General features: G+C 38.0%; 1 protein-coding gene across 3 annotated transcripts in view; it reads left to right on the top strand.

The window, feature by feature from the left end:
- The window catches only part of Peli2 (pellino E3 ubiquitin protein ligase family member 2), a 167708-nt gene extending 160026 nt beyond the window's left edge, over window positions 1-7682 (top strand). For all 3 annotated transcript variants that reach the window (XM_047539057.1, XM_047539056.1, XM_047539058.1), the window contains one exon: window positions 2916-7682. In XM_047539057.1, coding sequence (XP_047395013.1) covers window positions 2916-3482 — 567 coding nt within the window. In that variant the 3' untranslated portion in view covers window positions 3483-7682. The remainder of the gene's footprint in view (window positions 1-2915) is intronic.
- The last annotated feature ends 7271 nt before the right edge of the window (window positions 7683-14953 follow it).

Raw genomic sequence — 14953 nt, forward strand, 5'->3', positions numbered from 1 at the left:
TGTGAGCTAGCATTTTTCAGAGTGAAAAACCATAACCAAGTATTTCTAGGATAGAGAAGACAGGGGATTCTTTTACAGACCTGGTTCGCTGTTCCCTGCAAGGTGCTTGTTTGGGGGGAGTTGTTGCTGTTATTTCTATTTCACACCACAGTTCAGCCACGGACTCAGCTGCTGTGTCTTACAGTCAAGCCTAGTCTTAGAGCATCACGACTGAATGCATATGAGAAGCATTTTCTAAGAAAGACCCAGCAATTCAATAAGTTTTGTTAAATATTTACAAGAAATTCTAAGTAGGAAAGGGAATGTGAATACAGTTTTTTCAAAAACAATTTTTTTTCTAGTTATCTGGTAGTTTTACATAAGACTGACCTAGATCAGCCGAACTGGTTATTAATCATTACAACAAGAATTAGAAAGCAGTAAGTGGTTGTCGGGTGCAGGCATTGCATGGACACTTCAGACTTCAGCTCACTTACCCTGCACCACAGCCCTCTAAAGGAGGAGGAATCAGTGGAATGCAGTGGTGGACACCTGTACTCCCAGCAGCTTGGGTGGCTCAGACAGGAGGGTCACAAGTTCAAAGCCAGCCTCAGCAAAAGTGAGGCACTAAGCAACTCAGTGAGACTCTGTCTCTAAATAAAATACAAAATAGAGCTGGGATGTGGCTCAGTGGTTGAATGCCCCTGAGTTCAATCCCCGGTATCCTCCCTCAAAAAAAAAAAAAAAAAAAAAAAAGAAAGGAAGGGAGGGAGGGAGGAAGGGAGGAAATCAGCCCCATTTTATGGCTAAGGAAGGTTTGGCATGGACAAGTTAAATGCTTCGCAGCATCACAGAATTCAAAGGTGGCTGCAGACAGGGTTTAAATGTAGTTCTCCCTGGCTGAGAGTCTGTGGTCCTAACTGCCACTCGGTACCATCCCTTGGAGGGCCACACTTAGCTCTCACCAAGAGGGTTTGCACCAGAGTTTTTGCCTCCTGGTGAATAGAAAGCACATCCTGAACTCCTCAGAGAGCTGCCAGGCCAGGAGGCCTTGCCACAAGGTGTTTCTTATCCATTCTAGTCCTTATGACTTAATTTAGGTAATTGTGTATGCCAGGAAATTTTGCCAATGCTACTGAAAAGAAGCCACTCCAAAAATGTCTTCTATTGATGGGTTGTACTAGAGAGACTAATTTTAAAGTTAGTCCCTGTAAATAACACATAGATCTGTATAAAACCATAGATATCTTCCTCAAATTAGGAGCTCAGGGTTCTCAGGTTGGATACCTTAACATCCAGTCCCTGTGCCTCTTGGCTGTTGCCCTTGTTATTCTTGACTGAGGCGCATTCATGCTCTTTGCCTAGAAAGAGAACCCACCCCAGCAGACTCCACCTCCTCTCGTCTGAGACCCCCCCGGCCCACTCTTCAGCCTGGCCCAGCCACACGGGAGCTCCAGCCTGGTCACCTGCTTTGGCATCAGTTAACTCTGGTTTTCCCTCGGCACTTTCTGCCGGGCCTTCTTGTGCCTCCCGCACGTGTGCCTTCCCTATAGCCCACCTCCTGACTCCTGACTTCTTGCTCAAATCTCTGTTCAAGGAAAACACTTTTAAAAACGATTTCTGACCTTCTGTCTTCATCAGAATGACAGCATCAGCTGTTGATGTAGTATTTACTGCTTGCCAGACCTTGACCTAGGAACTTTATTTATATTAACTTATTGAACCCTTATGACCACCGTCTGAAATTTACAAAGAGGAACTAAGGGACAGAGTGCTCCAGTAACCTGCCCAAGATTACACAACTGCCAGGTTGACAGAGCCAGGCTCAAGCAAGAGTCACAGCCTGAGCCACGGTGGGACTGTGGCCTTATGGCTCTTGAGTGACCCTCACTCACTCTGGATCGAGGCATGTCTGCCTCCCACCCCTGAAGACCAGTACTCTGTTTTAAGGTCTTGGTACCCTCAGGGCTTCACCTGCATCTGGCACAAGGAGACAGAGGTCAATCTCCTGACCACGCCCATCTGTGCTGCTTGTCAGCTGATCATCAGTCTTGTGAGCACTCGGTGCACCGCACAGACATCCTTTGAAAACAAAGGCTCATAGTGAAAGCTTCAGCCTCAGTCCTTAGAAATGAAGGATGAAAGACAGTTTCAAGGTGTGTGGGAAACAGAGTCACCAGGAGTGTCAGACACTGCAGTAATGATCGCAGCCCCAAAGGGTCTTCTGCACTGGCCCTGGTCTAAATGAGTATGAGTCTTCCCTGCTGGCCCTGGTGGGACATCTCTGTCCTTTCATGAGATATGACTAATTGTGTTACTGACTTGAGGAGTTAAAAATAAGAGTCTACCATGTACAGAGAAACAACATGTATCCCATTTGTTTACAATTAAAAAAAAAAAAAAGAGTCTAAGCTGAGCATGGTGGTTCATACCTATAATCCCAGCAAAACAGGAGGCTGAGGCAGGAGGATTACAACTTCAAGGCCAGCCTGGGCAATTTAGCAAGACATTGTCTCAAAAATAAGAAGAAAAAGAAGTGCCAGGGATGTAGCTTAGTGGTAAAGCACTTGCCTCGCATGTATGAGGCCTGGGTTCATTCCCCAGTATCACCAAAAGCTTGATTAATTAATTAAATTTTTAAAAAATTTAAGGAGATTTACAAAGTTCATTAAAACAAGCACTGGATTAACTGAACCTAGGTATTTTGTGTTCAGGACTTTCTATGCCAGACATATGTATTGTCTAATGTTTAAATGAGGAAACTGAGGCTCAGGGAGGATAGATTTCTCCCCTAGTTACTCCTTAGTAGTGAGATAAATTGCCTCCCTGTGTTTTCTTCAAAACTAACTATTTATTTTAAGAGGAAGGTCAGAGTGATTTGCTCCATGATTTGCAGAATTTTGCTTTTAAAGGCGTGTCTGTCAAACCCATTGTAGGTGGAAAGTGAGACAAATGTCCTGCAGGACGGCTCCCTCATTGACCTGTGTGGAGCCACTCTTCTCTGGAGAACAGCAGATGGGCTTTTCCACACTCCAACTCAGAAACACATAGAGGCCCTCCGGCAGGAGATCAACGCTGCCCGACCCCAGTGTCCTGTGGGGCTCAACACCCTGGTCTTCCCCAGCATCAACAGGAAAGAGGTGGTAGAGGAGAAGCAGCCCTGGGCATATCTCAGCTGTGGCCATGTGCACGGGTACCACAACTGGGGCCATCGGAGCGACACAGAGGCCAATGAGAGGGAGTGTCCCATGTGTAGGACTGTGGGCCCCTACGTACCTCTCTGGCTTGGCTGTGAGGCAGGATTTTACGTAGATGCAGGACCACCGACTCACGCTTTCACCCCCTGTGGACACGTGTGCTCAGAGAAGTCTGCAAAATATTGGTCTCAGATTCCTCTGCCTCATGGAACTCACGCATTTCATGCCGCCTGCCCTTTCTGTGCCACGCAGCTGGTTGGGGAGCAAAACTGCATCAAATTGATTTTCCAAGGTCCAGTTGACTGATGCCCTTGACAGCCATCTACAACATTATTAACAAGTTACTGTGAAGGTTTCGCCACTAACTCTAGAATTCTACCTTTTTGTATTGCTGTTTATTAGGGAGAGGGTGGACGGGGACTGGGAAAAAAAGAGGGGACACAGTGATGAAACATGGCAGGAGTTTAACAGATACCAGTGGTGTGTTGCATGCTCCAAACAGCAGCATCGTCATTGAAGTCTGCTTGATTAAACCATAATATCTGTGTAATAATTGGATTTCAACTGCCATGCTTTTATTTTTAACCTTGGGCTTTTATCCAGGTTTTTTTCCTGGGCAAACTTGGACAAGATTTTACAATATAGAAGAAATTTATTTGAAAGTTGGCTGTGAATGCGCAGCCCTCGGTGCTGCATGGGATGGCGTTACCGGAAACATGCGAAGTGTCTGGAGTGCCTGACATGGCCAGGGCGGCACTAGGCGCAAGACTGGTGAACAGGAGACCTTAGGCACAGGGGCTTGTTAGGAAATCTGCGGCATTTTTCTAATTTATTTTTCTGACTTTCTTGGGGGGACAATATTCATATATTGTGGGATTATTTTTAAACTTCATTGGAATTCACATGTACACTCATTCGTCAAATACTTGGCATTTCAAACAAAGAATTTCCCGTAATTTTTTAGTCCACCTTTTGTTACTTCTGCCTAACGTCGTTTGTCCCTGACCCTCATCTTACATGACCAGAACTGTTTGATTAGAAAACAGCAGCTCTTAAAAGTTCTTTCATGGAGGGTGACTATTACAGCAGTAGACATGGCGTAGGTCCTATAAGACCAACTTTATCTGCATACTGAATTATTTAAGACTTTAAGAGTGATTAAAAATACACTGTTACTTTTAATACCACTTGTTGGGGTTTTATAGGGGTTTTCTTCCTCTTCCTCTTCTTCCTGAAAGCCAAAATTCTCTGAGCCTAAAAGCAACAATCACAATGATAGTCATTTTTGTTCACTCGCCTTCTACCATCTGTCACCTTTCCTTGCTGCAAATAGAGCCCTGTAAGTTTTGAAAATGTTTGCAAATCAAACTAAATTTAAATGTGATCATTAGATATACACAACACCAAGTGGTACATCTGCAGAGATAATTTGAAATTTCTGATTTTGAGAGAGCAAATGAGTATTTACTGAGTAATAATTAAATCAGAATTTCATATGAGCTCCACCATCCCTCTCTGTTAGTTTCATTCATGTCGATTAATAATTCTTAGATGCTCATTCTCTGTGCTTGGTACCGGTAGTCTCACTGTTCCAGAATGTAGCGAGTCTGACTGAGCTAACATAGGCTTCCTCTGCACAGGGAGCAAGCATTCATTTAAACTCACATCCTCATGAATGGACCATCGAAGATTTGAGTCACATTTTCTAACCTTTGTAAATATATGTAATTTATATAATTCTAATGTACTATATCCATACTTGAATTGGTTTTTCCATATTTTGCCTACTGGCAAATAGTTTGCCTATTTTCAGTCATTCTAACCTATTTGAATACTCTTTTCCTTAAAGTGATAAGATTTCTTACTCTTAATTGCTGCTGCTTAATTTGACTTAATATTTTTAAAGTTCAGCCTGTCAGTTTTAAAATTGCTTTATTTTTCAATGGAGATCATTGTTGAGGATGAGGTGTTTTTTGTTTTGGGTTTTCTTTTGGTAATTTTCAAGTGATGTGAAAATCCTACAGCAGTTCTCTTATTGGTAGCTTCCTTTATTCCGTATATCGTACTCTACCTGCAGACAGAAAATGAAAGGAAAAGATGGAATTGCCTAGAATAATGTATTATATACCATCTGATTTAGCCAGAGTCTCCGATAACTAACTTTTGCTGACAGAGTATGTCTTTTTAGCCTTTGAGTCTGTGGGCTCTGAAGAATGATAAAGAGGTAGGTATTTGTCCCTTTTCTTATTATATGGCCAGAGAGTGGTTTGAGGGTTCTTGATACTCCAGGATTGTCTTGTAAGGTAAATGGTCTTGTACCCAGAAAGGCTGGTTTTCACCTACCAAGAAAAAAACAAAAACAAAAACAAAACCTTTTTTTTCTAGAAAATTATGTTCTAATATCATAATTTTCCATGTTCAGGACTACATATAAATCTAGTAGTTCTGCTTGTGATATATGCCCAAAAGTAAGGTTTCTGACTTGTAGTAAACTCAGATAGCTTAAGTGCACGTTGATATTTGGTCAGTAAATTCCAAGCTCTTGGAAGAGGTGAGAGTGCTGACTGCTATCAGCTCCACATCTTTTCCTTTGGCTTCCAAGTGAGGTCCCCTCCCACCCTGCCTAAGGAACCTCAGAGGTGGCACATCTGCAAAAAGGAAACCACGCTCACCTAGGCTACTCATGTAAGATCCCCTTATAATTTTGACTAAGATTTTTTTTCAGACTTGAAAGCAACTTAGTTTGTGAAAATAAAGAACACTAGCTCACCAAAGTAGAGTGATACAGTTGAGAAAAGGTCACATCTCCAAGGTCACTTCTTGCTTTTATGTCTGGCTTTTATGTCCCACTCTCCCACTTGTTCACATAAGGAATCCAGTTGTCCCGGTCTCAGCCTGACTGAGATGCCTTTTTCAAATAGGTTTCCAGAAGCAAAACTCCAGTGACGTATTTCCGTAGATTTTTTTTTTCAGTTGTTTGTCGGTTTACTACCAAAAAAAAAAAAAAAAAAAAAAAAGATTCAGAGTGAAATGGGGTACAGCTCTTTCAACTCTGAGTATTTTTCTAGTCTGGAATTTTTTATTAATAATCGGTGCTGCCGGGTCATGCATGCTGCAACTCTCAACATTTCCCTTATTTGGTTCAGCTTTTTGCAAAAAGGGCTACAGGTCACACTGCAGAGTATTAAGCTTTCTGGGTTTTTTTTACCCCAACTGTGGTCCAAAAGAATTAAAAATCTTTTAATATAAATAGAGAACATATTTATCATTCCTTGATAGTTAATTAGAGTTTGGTACCTTTGTGCCTCAGGGAAGCCACGTGATATAACTGGTTATAGAATTTCAGGGTTAGGGTTTAAGGAAAGGAGAAAGCCATTGGAAAACTGATGGGCTCCATTAAGGAGACTAATGAATCTGGATGCAGAAATGTGCCAGGAACTGGCATAAACATGATTGTAGTAGAATTTATTTTCCATTACCAATAGGAAGATCATTTTAAGTTATTATATATACTGTATTAGGAAAGTCAAGGTGGACTCTTCATAAAGCTTCAATGCCTTTTATTTTTGCTGACATAGAAATATCTCAAACCTTTGTTATTTGGGAGCTCAGTATTGTTATTTGGGCACTTTTGAGGGTTTAAGGAGCACATTTTCTACTTAATTTAAATGTACTATATGTTATAGAATTGTTACCTTCAGTTCTTGGATTTTGCTCAACTTTTTTTGTTTTTGAAAGCCATTCTGTCCTTTGGATGTGCACAGGAGGTGTGGTCACACTATTCTTGGTGCTGGGTGAACACCTGATAGTGTCATGTGATCTTGCCTCATAACAGGGGCATTGCTGATAGACAAAGCATGGGACCTTGATTTTAAGACAGATGCAGGTCCATTCCCTTGGCTGTCACTCTTACATCCCCATGGTTTAGCCTTTGTGGGGCAAGAGAATTAAATTCTTCCTGCAGCTGTGGACAGAGAACACCGCCCTGTTGTCATTTATGACCCAAAGGCCAATGAGACAACTTCAGGATCTTTTTAAAAGAATGTAAGCGTTACTGAAGCAGTAAAACAAAAGAAGGTTTAGTATTTTCTTTTTAGTAAAACTTGCACCCTTTCAAACAAATTTTCACCCTCATGAAGAACCCTAGAGGAGGATAGGGGAAAACAAATATTTTTCCAGTTGTACGTGACCCTTTCTTAACATGTTTCTAAGCAAACAAAAATAAAGTCAATGAAAGGGAAGTGTTTCTTTTTAGCTGAGATGGCAGATTGCTTCTCTGTATTGAATAGTCTAGAAGTTAAGGGGGTGGTCATATTTACCATGTATAGTGTTATGAGCAGTTAAATTTTATGAATATATTTGTAAAATTGTTCTTTTATATTTCATGTCAAATTGAAAAGTTTATTTCTTCACTATTGTACCTGTGGAAATATAAGCCATTTTACAGGAAAAATCTTCAAAAACTATTAAACAGATCTCACTATGTTTGTGAGTCATTTGTCTTCAGACTCTGGTTTTCATTGGGTTTATCGAGACATTCCATAGGAAGAAGAAACAAAAGTAGACTTGATTTCTGCATTTCTCAAACTTCCCAGTTAATCCCAAATAGTTGAGTTTATTATTAATTGTTTTATACTCTGCACAATACATATTTAAATCTGGGTTCTGAAAATCCCATTAAATTTTTTATTAAAGAAATTCATTTGGTGCTTATATTACTGTTTCTTGGGACATTTTATCACTGTCTAATAAATCTAATTTCCAGGAAAATTTAAACTGGATGATAGAATTAATTTTCTTCATGATCATTATAGTCATTAACTGCTTTTGTGACAATCTTTTACATTTTTAACAAAATAATGATTGTATTAAAGCCTTCAAACCTTTAGTATTTCTGTAAGAAAATATTTACACGTATGATAGTTTTTTTCTCATCACATTGATATTCAATGATTCTTAGTATTATTGATGGAAATAGTTTTTAGTTCTAAAAAATAAAACGCACTTATATAATAAGGCTTTTATTTAAGGAGGTAAGTGTTCCATACTTTTATCGAAGCTGAGATGCTATGAATTTTAAGATGTGTTCCTATAGAAAAATACATCCAGTTACAATTATAAGATATAGCCCATCCTGCAAGGTATCAAAACTGTGTAATTGAGGGAGAATGTTATTTTCAACAAGTGTGGAGCTGGATATCCACATACCAAAGAATGAAGTTGGACCCCTACCTCAATAAACAAAAATTAACCCAAAATGGATCAAAGAGCTACAACTATAGAGTTCTTAGGGTCGGGGGGAGGACCTTTGTGACCTTAGCTGATGATGTCTTAAATTCTATACCAAGAAAAGAAAAGAAAAGAAAAGAAAAAAGTAGGTAAGTTGGACTTCTTTAAAATTTAAGTTTTATGCATCAAAAGACACTATTAAGAGAGTAAAAAGCCCATAAAATAAAACATGTGAAGCTCATATATCTGACAAAGAACCTGTATCCAGAATGTGAAAGGACTCTTAAAATTCATGATTAAAAATACAACTCCATTAAATGATGGTCAAATATTTCAATGAACTTTTTACAGAGAAGATACATAAATGGCCAATAAGCACATAAAAACATGTTCAACATCATTAGCCATCAGGGAAATGCAAATTAAAATCACAATACCATTTTATATCAAGATGGTTAAAATTAAAAGAAAATAACAAATGTTGGCAAAGAGTTTGGAATATTAGAGTCCTCAGACACCTGGGATGGTAAAATGATGCAGCTGCTTTGGAACAAACAATTTGGCAGTTCTTCAAAAGGTAAAATATACAATTATCTTGTGATCCAGCAATTCCATTCCTTGATATATACCCAAGAGAATTGAAAACATTCACACAAAAACATGAACACCAGTGTTCATAGCATTCATAAGAGCAAAACAGTGAAAACACAAATGTTCATTGACTGAGGAACGGATGAACCAAATGTAGTGTGTCATAGAAATAATATTTGGCTATAAATATGAAGTACTGATGCATACTACAACATGATGTACCTCAAAAACACTGAGTGCAAGATACCAGATGCAAAAGGCCACATTGTATGTGTCATAAATAAGGAAATCCACAGAGAGAAAAAGTAACATTAGTGGTTGCCAGGGGTTAAGGAAAAAGGAATTTAAAAAAATGATTAGTGTTAAGTACAGAGTTTATTTTGGGGTGTAATGAAAATGTTATAAACTTTGTACAATTATGTGAATGTACTAAAAACCACTGGACACTTAAAAGGGTGACCTTTATAGTATATGAATGATATCTTGATAAAAACTTTTAAAGATAGATTCTAAATTCAAAGGTGTTAGATTGTCTTAGAATCAAAATACCATTCTAAAATCTTTGGTGATTCAGATGAAAAAATGCAGAGTCTTTCAAATTTTGTCTAACTTGAGAGATGTTTTCCAAAGTCTTACCATGTAACTCATTCCATTTTTTAAAAAATACTGAGATCCGTTGCTACATATTCCTGCATGCACAAAATTGAAGAACATAATTTGGTCAATGTCATTCCTCAGTGCCTCCGCTTCTCTATACTCTCTCCCCCAGGCACTTTCCTCTTCCTTCCTGAGATCCCAACACACCTTTTCCCCCTGTTTTCTCTCTAGCTTCCACCCAGGAGTAGCTCACTCCATCACACTTGTATTTGCCCATTAAGAGAAACATAAACCTTCCAAAAAAAAAAAAAAAAGATTAGAAGACAACTTCATATTCCTATGGATCTGCTTTTTTTTTTCCTTATTAAGATGAAAGCATAGAATGCTACTCTGAAAGCCTTCAACATCTACATTACTAATGAACTGTTTTCTAAATGGAATAAAAACCAGTACAAACCTGTTATTAAAAAGTTAAGACATGGGCAATAAAAAGAGAAAAGCCATTCATGATCCCATCACCCAGAGATTAACACTGTTAACATTTGGAAATATATTTTTCTAAACAAAAAAGGAATTTTTAGCTGTGATGTCACTTTGGTTTTAGTCTTACTTTCAGATGTTTCACCAGAAAAACTGTTCTATGTCAGCTTTGAAATGCGGTTTGGGAACAGAGGGAAACTGATGACGTGTGTGTCCATGGAATGTGTCTTGAGTCCTGCAAAAGGAGGCCACAGTTGTCATGGCTGCTGAGCTCTAAGCCTCAAGAGACTACTTCAAACTCTTGTGCCACCCTGAAGAACCACTGCTAATTATGGTGCCTGGGGCACCCAGAGGAAATGATCTGAAGCATCATGTCCCTCATTTTGTCTTCTAAACAAGATTTAATTGAAGAATACTAAGGTCATTCTCGTTAGATAAAAGAGATATGATGGTCTCTTTCTTGCCTAATTCCAGGTCTGAACTTTGAGCTTCCATCAGTTTCCTGAGACTTTGGCTTAAAAGAGATTCTTTAGCTGCATCTACAGAGGCTACATTCTTGTTTTCTAGATCTCTCCAGTGTTATGGTTTGGATGTGAAGTGTCCCCCAAAAGTTCATGTGTGAGACAATGCAAGAAGGTTTAGAGGAAAAATGATTGGGTTATCAGAACCTTAACCCTATCGGTGAATCACTCCCTTGATTGGATTAACTGAGTGGTAACCAAAGGTGGGTAGAGTATGGCTAGACAAGGTGAGTCAGTGGGGGTGTGACTTTGGGGTATGTATTTGTATCTGGTAAGTGGAGTCTCTCTCTCTCTCTGTCTCTCTCTCCTGCCTGATTATCATATGAGCTGTTTCTCTCTGCCCCACTCTTCCATCCTGATATTCTGCCACCTCAAACCCCAAGGAATGAAACCAGCTGTCTATGGACAGAGTCCTCTGAAACCATGAGTTCCCAAATACATTTCTTCCTCTAAAACTGTTCTTGTCGGGTCTTTCAGTCACAGTGGTGAAAAAGTTGACTAAAACACTCCTGGGATTCTCACTTTGGACACACCACCTAGAGAACAATGCAGGTGATCCATGTTCCATACTTTGAGAAGTGCTTCTTAAACTAACTGATGATACTAAGCATATGCCTCTGCTGTGCTCATCAGTTTTGTCAGACCCAGCATGGTTTCCTGGGAACTTGAGGTATTTTGCCCTGCCAGTCAAGTGTCCTTCCTGCCCTGTGTTTCCAGCTGCCATTTTCTCTCAGGTGAATGAACATGACTCTCCAAACTTTGTTGTCTCTTCCTAAACTTAGATTTCCTTTCCTTTGCCATCGGTTTCTTTAGTTTATTCCTTTAAGTATTTCCTTCCTGCAGAAAATCCCCAGAGATTTTCAAACAGGGTTGAAGAAGTTCAGAGTTCAAGATAAAATTTATACATGATTCTGAAAACTTGCTGAGTTCTCAGAATTCTCATTCACATAATGAAAACTTGTTTAGGTCAGCAAGCCAGTTCTCATCAGCATACATTTCACCAACTTTAGGTTCCTATCATCTACTGATAAAATTTGGAAAAGGAATGTTTTTTAAAATTTCAGCATTTGTTTCTCCATACATTCTGAAAATGTTCTATTGTTTAGATGTATTGAGTTACATTTCCTCATCTCTAAAATAGAAGTATTACTTCTATAAAACAGGGTGATAACCGTGTTCCCTTCCTTAAAGATCTTATACAATTAACATAACTCATGCACTGTGATATATAGTAAGTGCTTAGTAAATGATATAGTCGCCTATATTATTCTCTTGCAAGAACATTACCCAAAAAGTCTTCCTTAGAACTTCAGTCCAAGAAATGCCCTGCCAAAAAGGTCATAAAATCTTACAACCTTGAGAAATAACCTAATACCTCCCGTTTATTTGACTATTTCCCCCCCTGTATTTTGTATATTTAAATCTTGGGAATGCTAAATTTTGTAGGCTTTAGCTATTCTGGAACTATTGCCACACATTCCCAATATTACTTTTATTTTAAATGCAATTATCATGAACACAGTGTTGGCTATAGCTATTCATGTAGCTCTAAATCCTACTCTTTAAAGAAAACTACTGTTATTGCTCATGCACAACTCTGCATCAAAGCCTCTGTGATTCTAATTAAAGTTTCACTCGACATTGCTAATGATCGTGGAATAACTATTCTATGAAAAGAAATACACAGCAAATACAATTGAGTACATATTCAAGAATATAAAACTATTGATGATTAATGTGCCACTCAGTTGCTAGTGTTTCTCAATTTTAAATGTATTTTTTATAACCTCAAAAATACTAAATTAGAACTAGTTATTTATTTGGAATAATGTACCTCTTGAATTAGGTGGATACTGAGCTGGATTATCAACCATGTTACTGATGGGAAGCCTCAGAATACCTGACTGATTTTCTTGTTCATTTCTTCTGTAGAGAAAGAGTGAAAACTCATTTAAATTTCCACAACCTTTGCTATGAAATCCAATAAACTATTCAAAGTTGAAGTCCCTGCAGGTCACCAACATTTCCTTATTTATCTGAACCAATTTATGGTAGGTAAAACTTTTAATGAATTGAATTATCAGTTTACATTCATAAATCTTTAGGATGAAAATTGTTTTAGAAAACAAAGATTTCAATGATAAGTTGGTATGAATCAACATGGCTAAAATCAGAAAATGCAAATCAATGTGGTCAGTGGGAAAAGCACTGAGTTAGGTATCAGTTTCTGATAATTGCTTAATCATGTGATCTGATACTAGTTACTTAATCTCTGCTTGATTTTTACCTTGTGAGATGATGAAATTGGACTAAATATATGGTTTGCAAATAGTGGGTATATGTGCACAACACCTTTGCAAAATCAAATGAAATTGTGTACAGATTCCCAATATGTAAAACCATAAAAACAATATTTTAGTAGTAGAAATTTTGTAAACTCAAATAGGAAAAATTATCTAATAAGAAAAAACTAAAATCTAGCGTAAGGGAAAATAGTTGTCTCAGCCTTATCATCATCGTGTGTGTGTGTGTGTTGGAGAAAAAGTGATTTGTAGCTCACCTAAAATATTAATACTCATTTATCATAATCAGAAGCTTGAAAGAGAAGTAATAGAAATTTTTTCAAAGTTAAATCATTTACAATATTAACAATTATATCCATTCCTATTAATATGCATGTCGGATAAAAATTACCTAATGGAGTAAGTGTAAAATCATCTATGATGTAATATCTTGGCATAACTTACAAATGTAGGTAGGTACCAAATAGACCTGAACTCCATTCTTATTATAGGCCTGATTTTTTAAAAGATAAGAATGATATTCGTGGAGAACTCATGTTGGTAGCATCCTTGGAGGCTCTCGCTCTCCAAGAGCCTGCTGTCTAAAGTGACCTTACCTGCCACATAATTATGCATGCAATTGTTAACCCGCTATTTGGGGGCTTCTGATAATTCAAACAGGACCAGTTTCTGTCTATCAAACCCTTTCTTTTCCTCCTAAATTGATGAATGAAGATAGCAAAGGAATACTTCAAATGCTTCAAAAAGACTGTCTTGAGTATAGAATAAAATATAACTTACATTAAATGTTACTTAAAAAGGAATAAATACTTGACTAGTTATAAATATTACTATTATACGTACATGCAATGGTGATATATGTATTTTTTATTACCCATTCTTTACTATGAAATTTGAATCAGTACTTTAAAATAGCTTAATTTGATCAGTTTTTACACTATCATATGCAAGTACACTGGAATACTTGCCCTTTGCTAAAGAGATCTGCTCCTCATCCTGATAACACATGCTATAGAATGTCTAATGTGACCTCTACTTCACTTCCTGTGGGATGAACACTGCTCTCTATTCCTTCTGGAAAACATAGTGATGAATGCCCATAGCATGTCCATGCTCACAGCTAGCCACCCACTACTCTGAGAACAGTCTTCCACTCCCACCAGTTGAATTTCATGCTTACCAAGAAGAGTCAGTTACGTTTGTTGCTAAATTTATACCAGTTGTCCTATTGATATTATGTACTGAAGTATTATGTAACCTCATGAGCCAGGAATTATTTTTGATATCAGGGTTGTTTCATTTGTGAATTAAAAAAAAATGGTTTCCACTATGGGCAAGAAAACTGAAATGTTGGGAAATGCATGGGTTTTTTGAAGTTTTCGTTTAGAGTGAAACTGGTGTATTTTGGATCTCACTCTAAGGAACTGAAAATCAGAAATGATTCCTTGTCAATGTGGTTTATTCAAGAAAGAACACTTGGATTACTGACCAATCGATCTATACTGAAAGAAAAGATTTTGGCACACCACCAAAAACATTAGTGTGCAAATGTTCATTTGTATTCTAAAGCTGAAGTGAGACATTACAGTAAATGCAAAAAGTGTGCCTTCTTTTATATAGATTTCAATTAACTGAATAACTACCCTTTCAAACTAAGATAAGAGAGTTTCTATTAACTTTTGTGCACCCAGCTACAAAACTGTATCATGATCTGTTTTCCAAAGGTAAGTTACATGTTGAGCTTATTTTTATTTTATTTATTTCCTCATTTTTTATTCTATCAAAAATATTGGGGCTGGGGATATAGCTCAGTTGGTAGAGTGCTTGCCTCGCAAGCACAAGACCCTGGGTTCAATCTCCAGCACCACACACACACAAAAAAAATATTCACACCACTGTGTTCCAGGTACTATGCCAAGAGGCTTGTGGAAATAGGGGACATATAATCTGTGGCCCTGGGTTAACTCTTCACACTGGCAGGAATACCACCAAGTTAAAGCATGACTCTGTAACCATGGAGCCCTTAAAAGGAAGCCTGACCTTTATTTGGAGGATG

This window comes from Sciurus carolinensis, chromosome 2 (genome assembly GCF_902686445.1).
Source record: "Sciurus carolinensis chromosome 2, mSciCar1.2, whole genome shotgun sequence".
In the NCBI taxonomy this organism is placed as follows: Eukaryota; Metazoa; Chordata; class Mammalia; order Rodentia; family Sciuridae; genus Sciurus; species Sciurus carolinensis.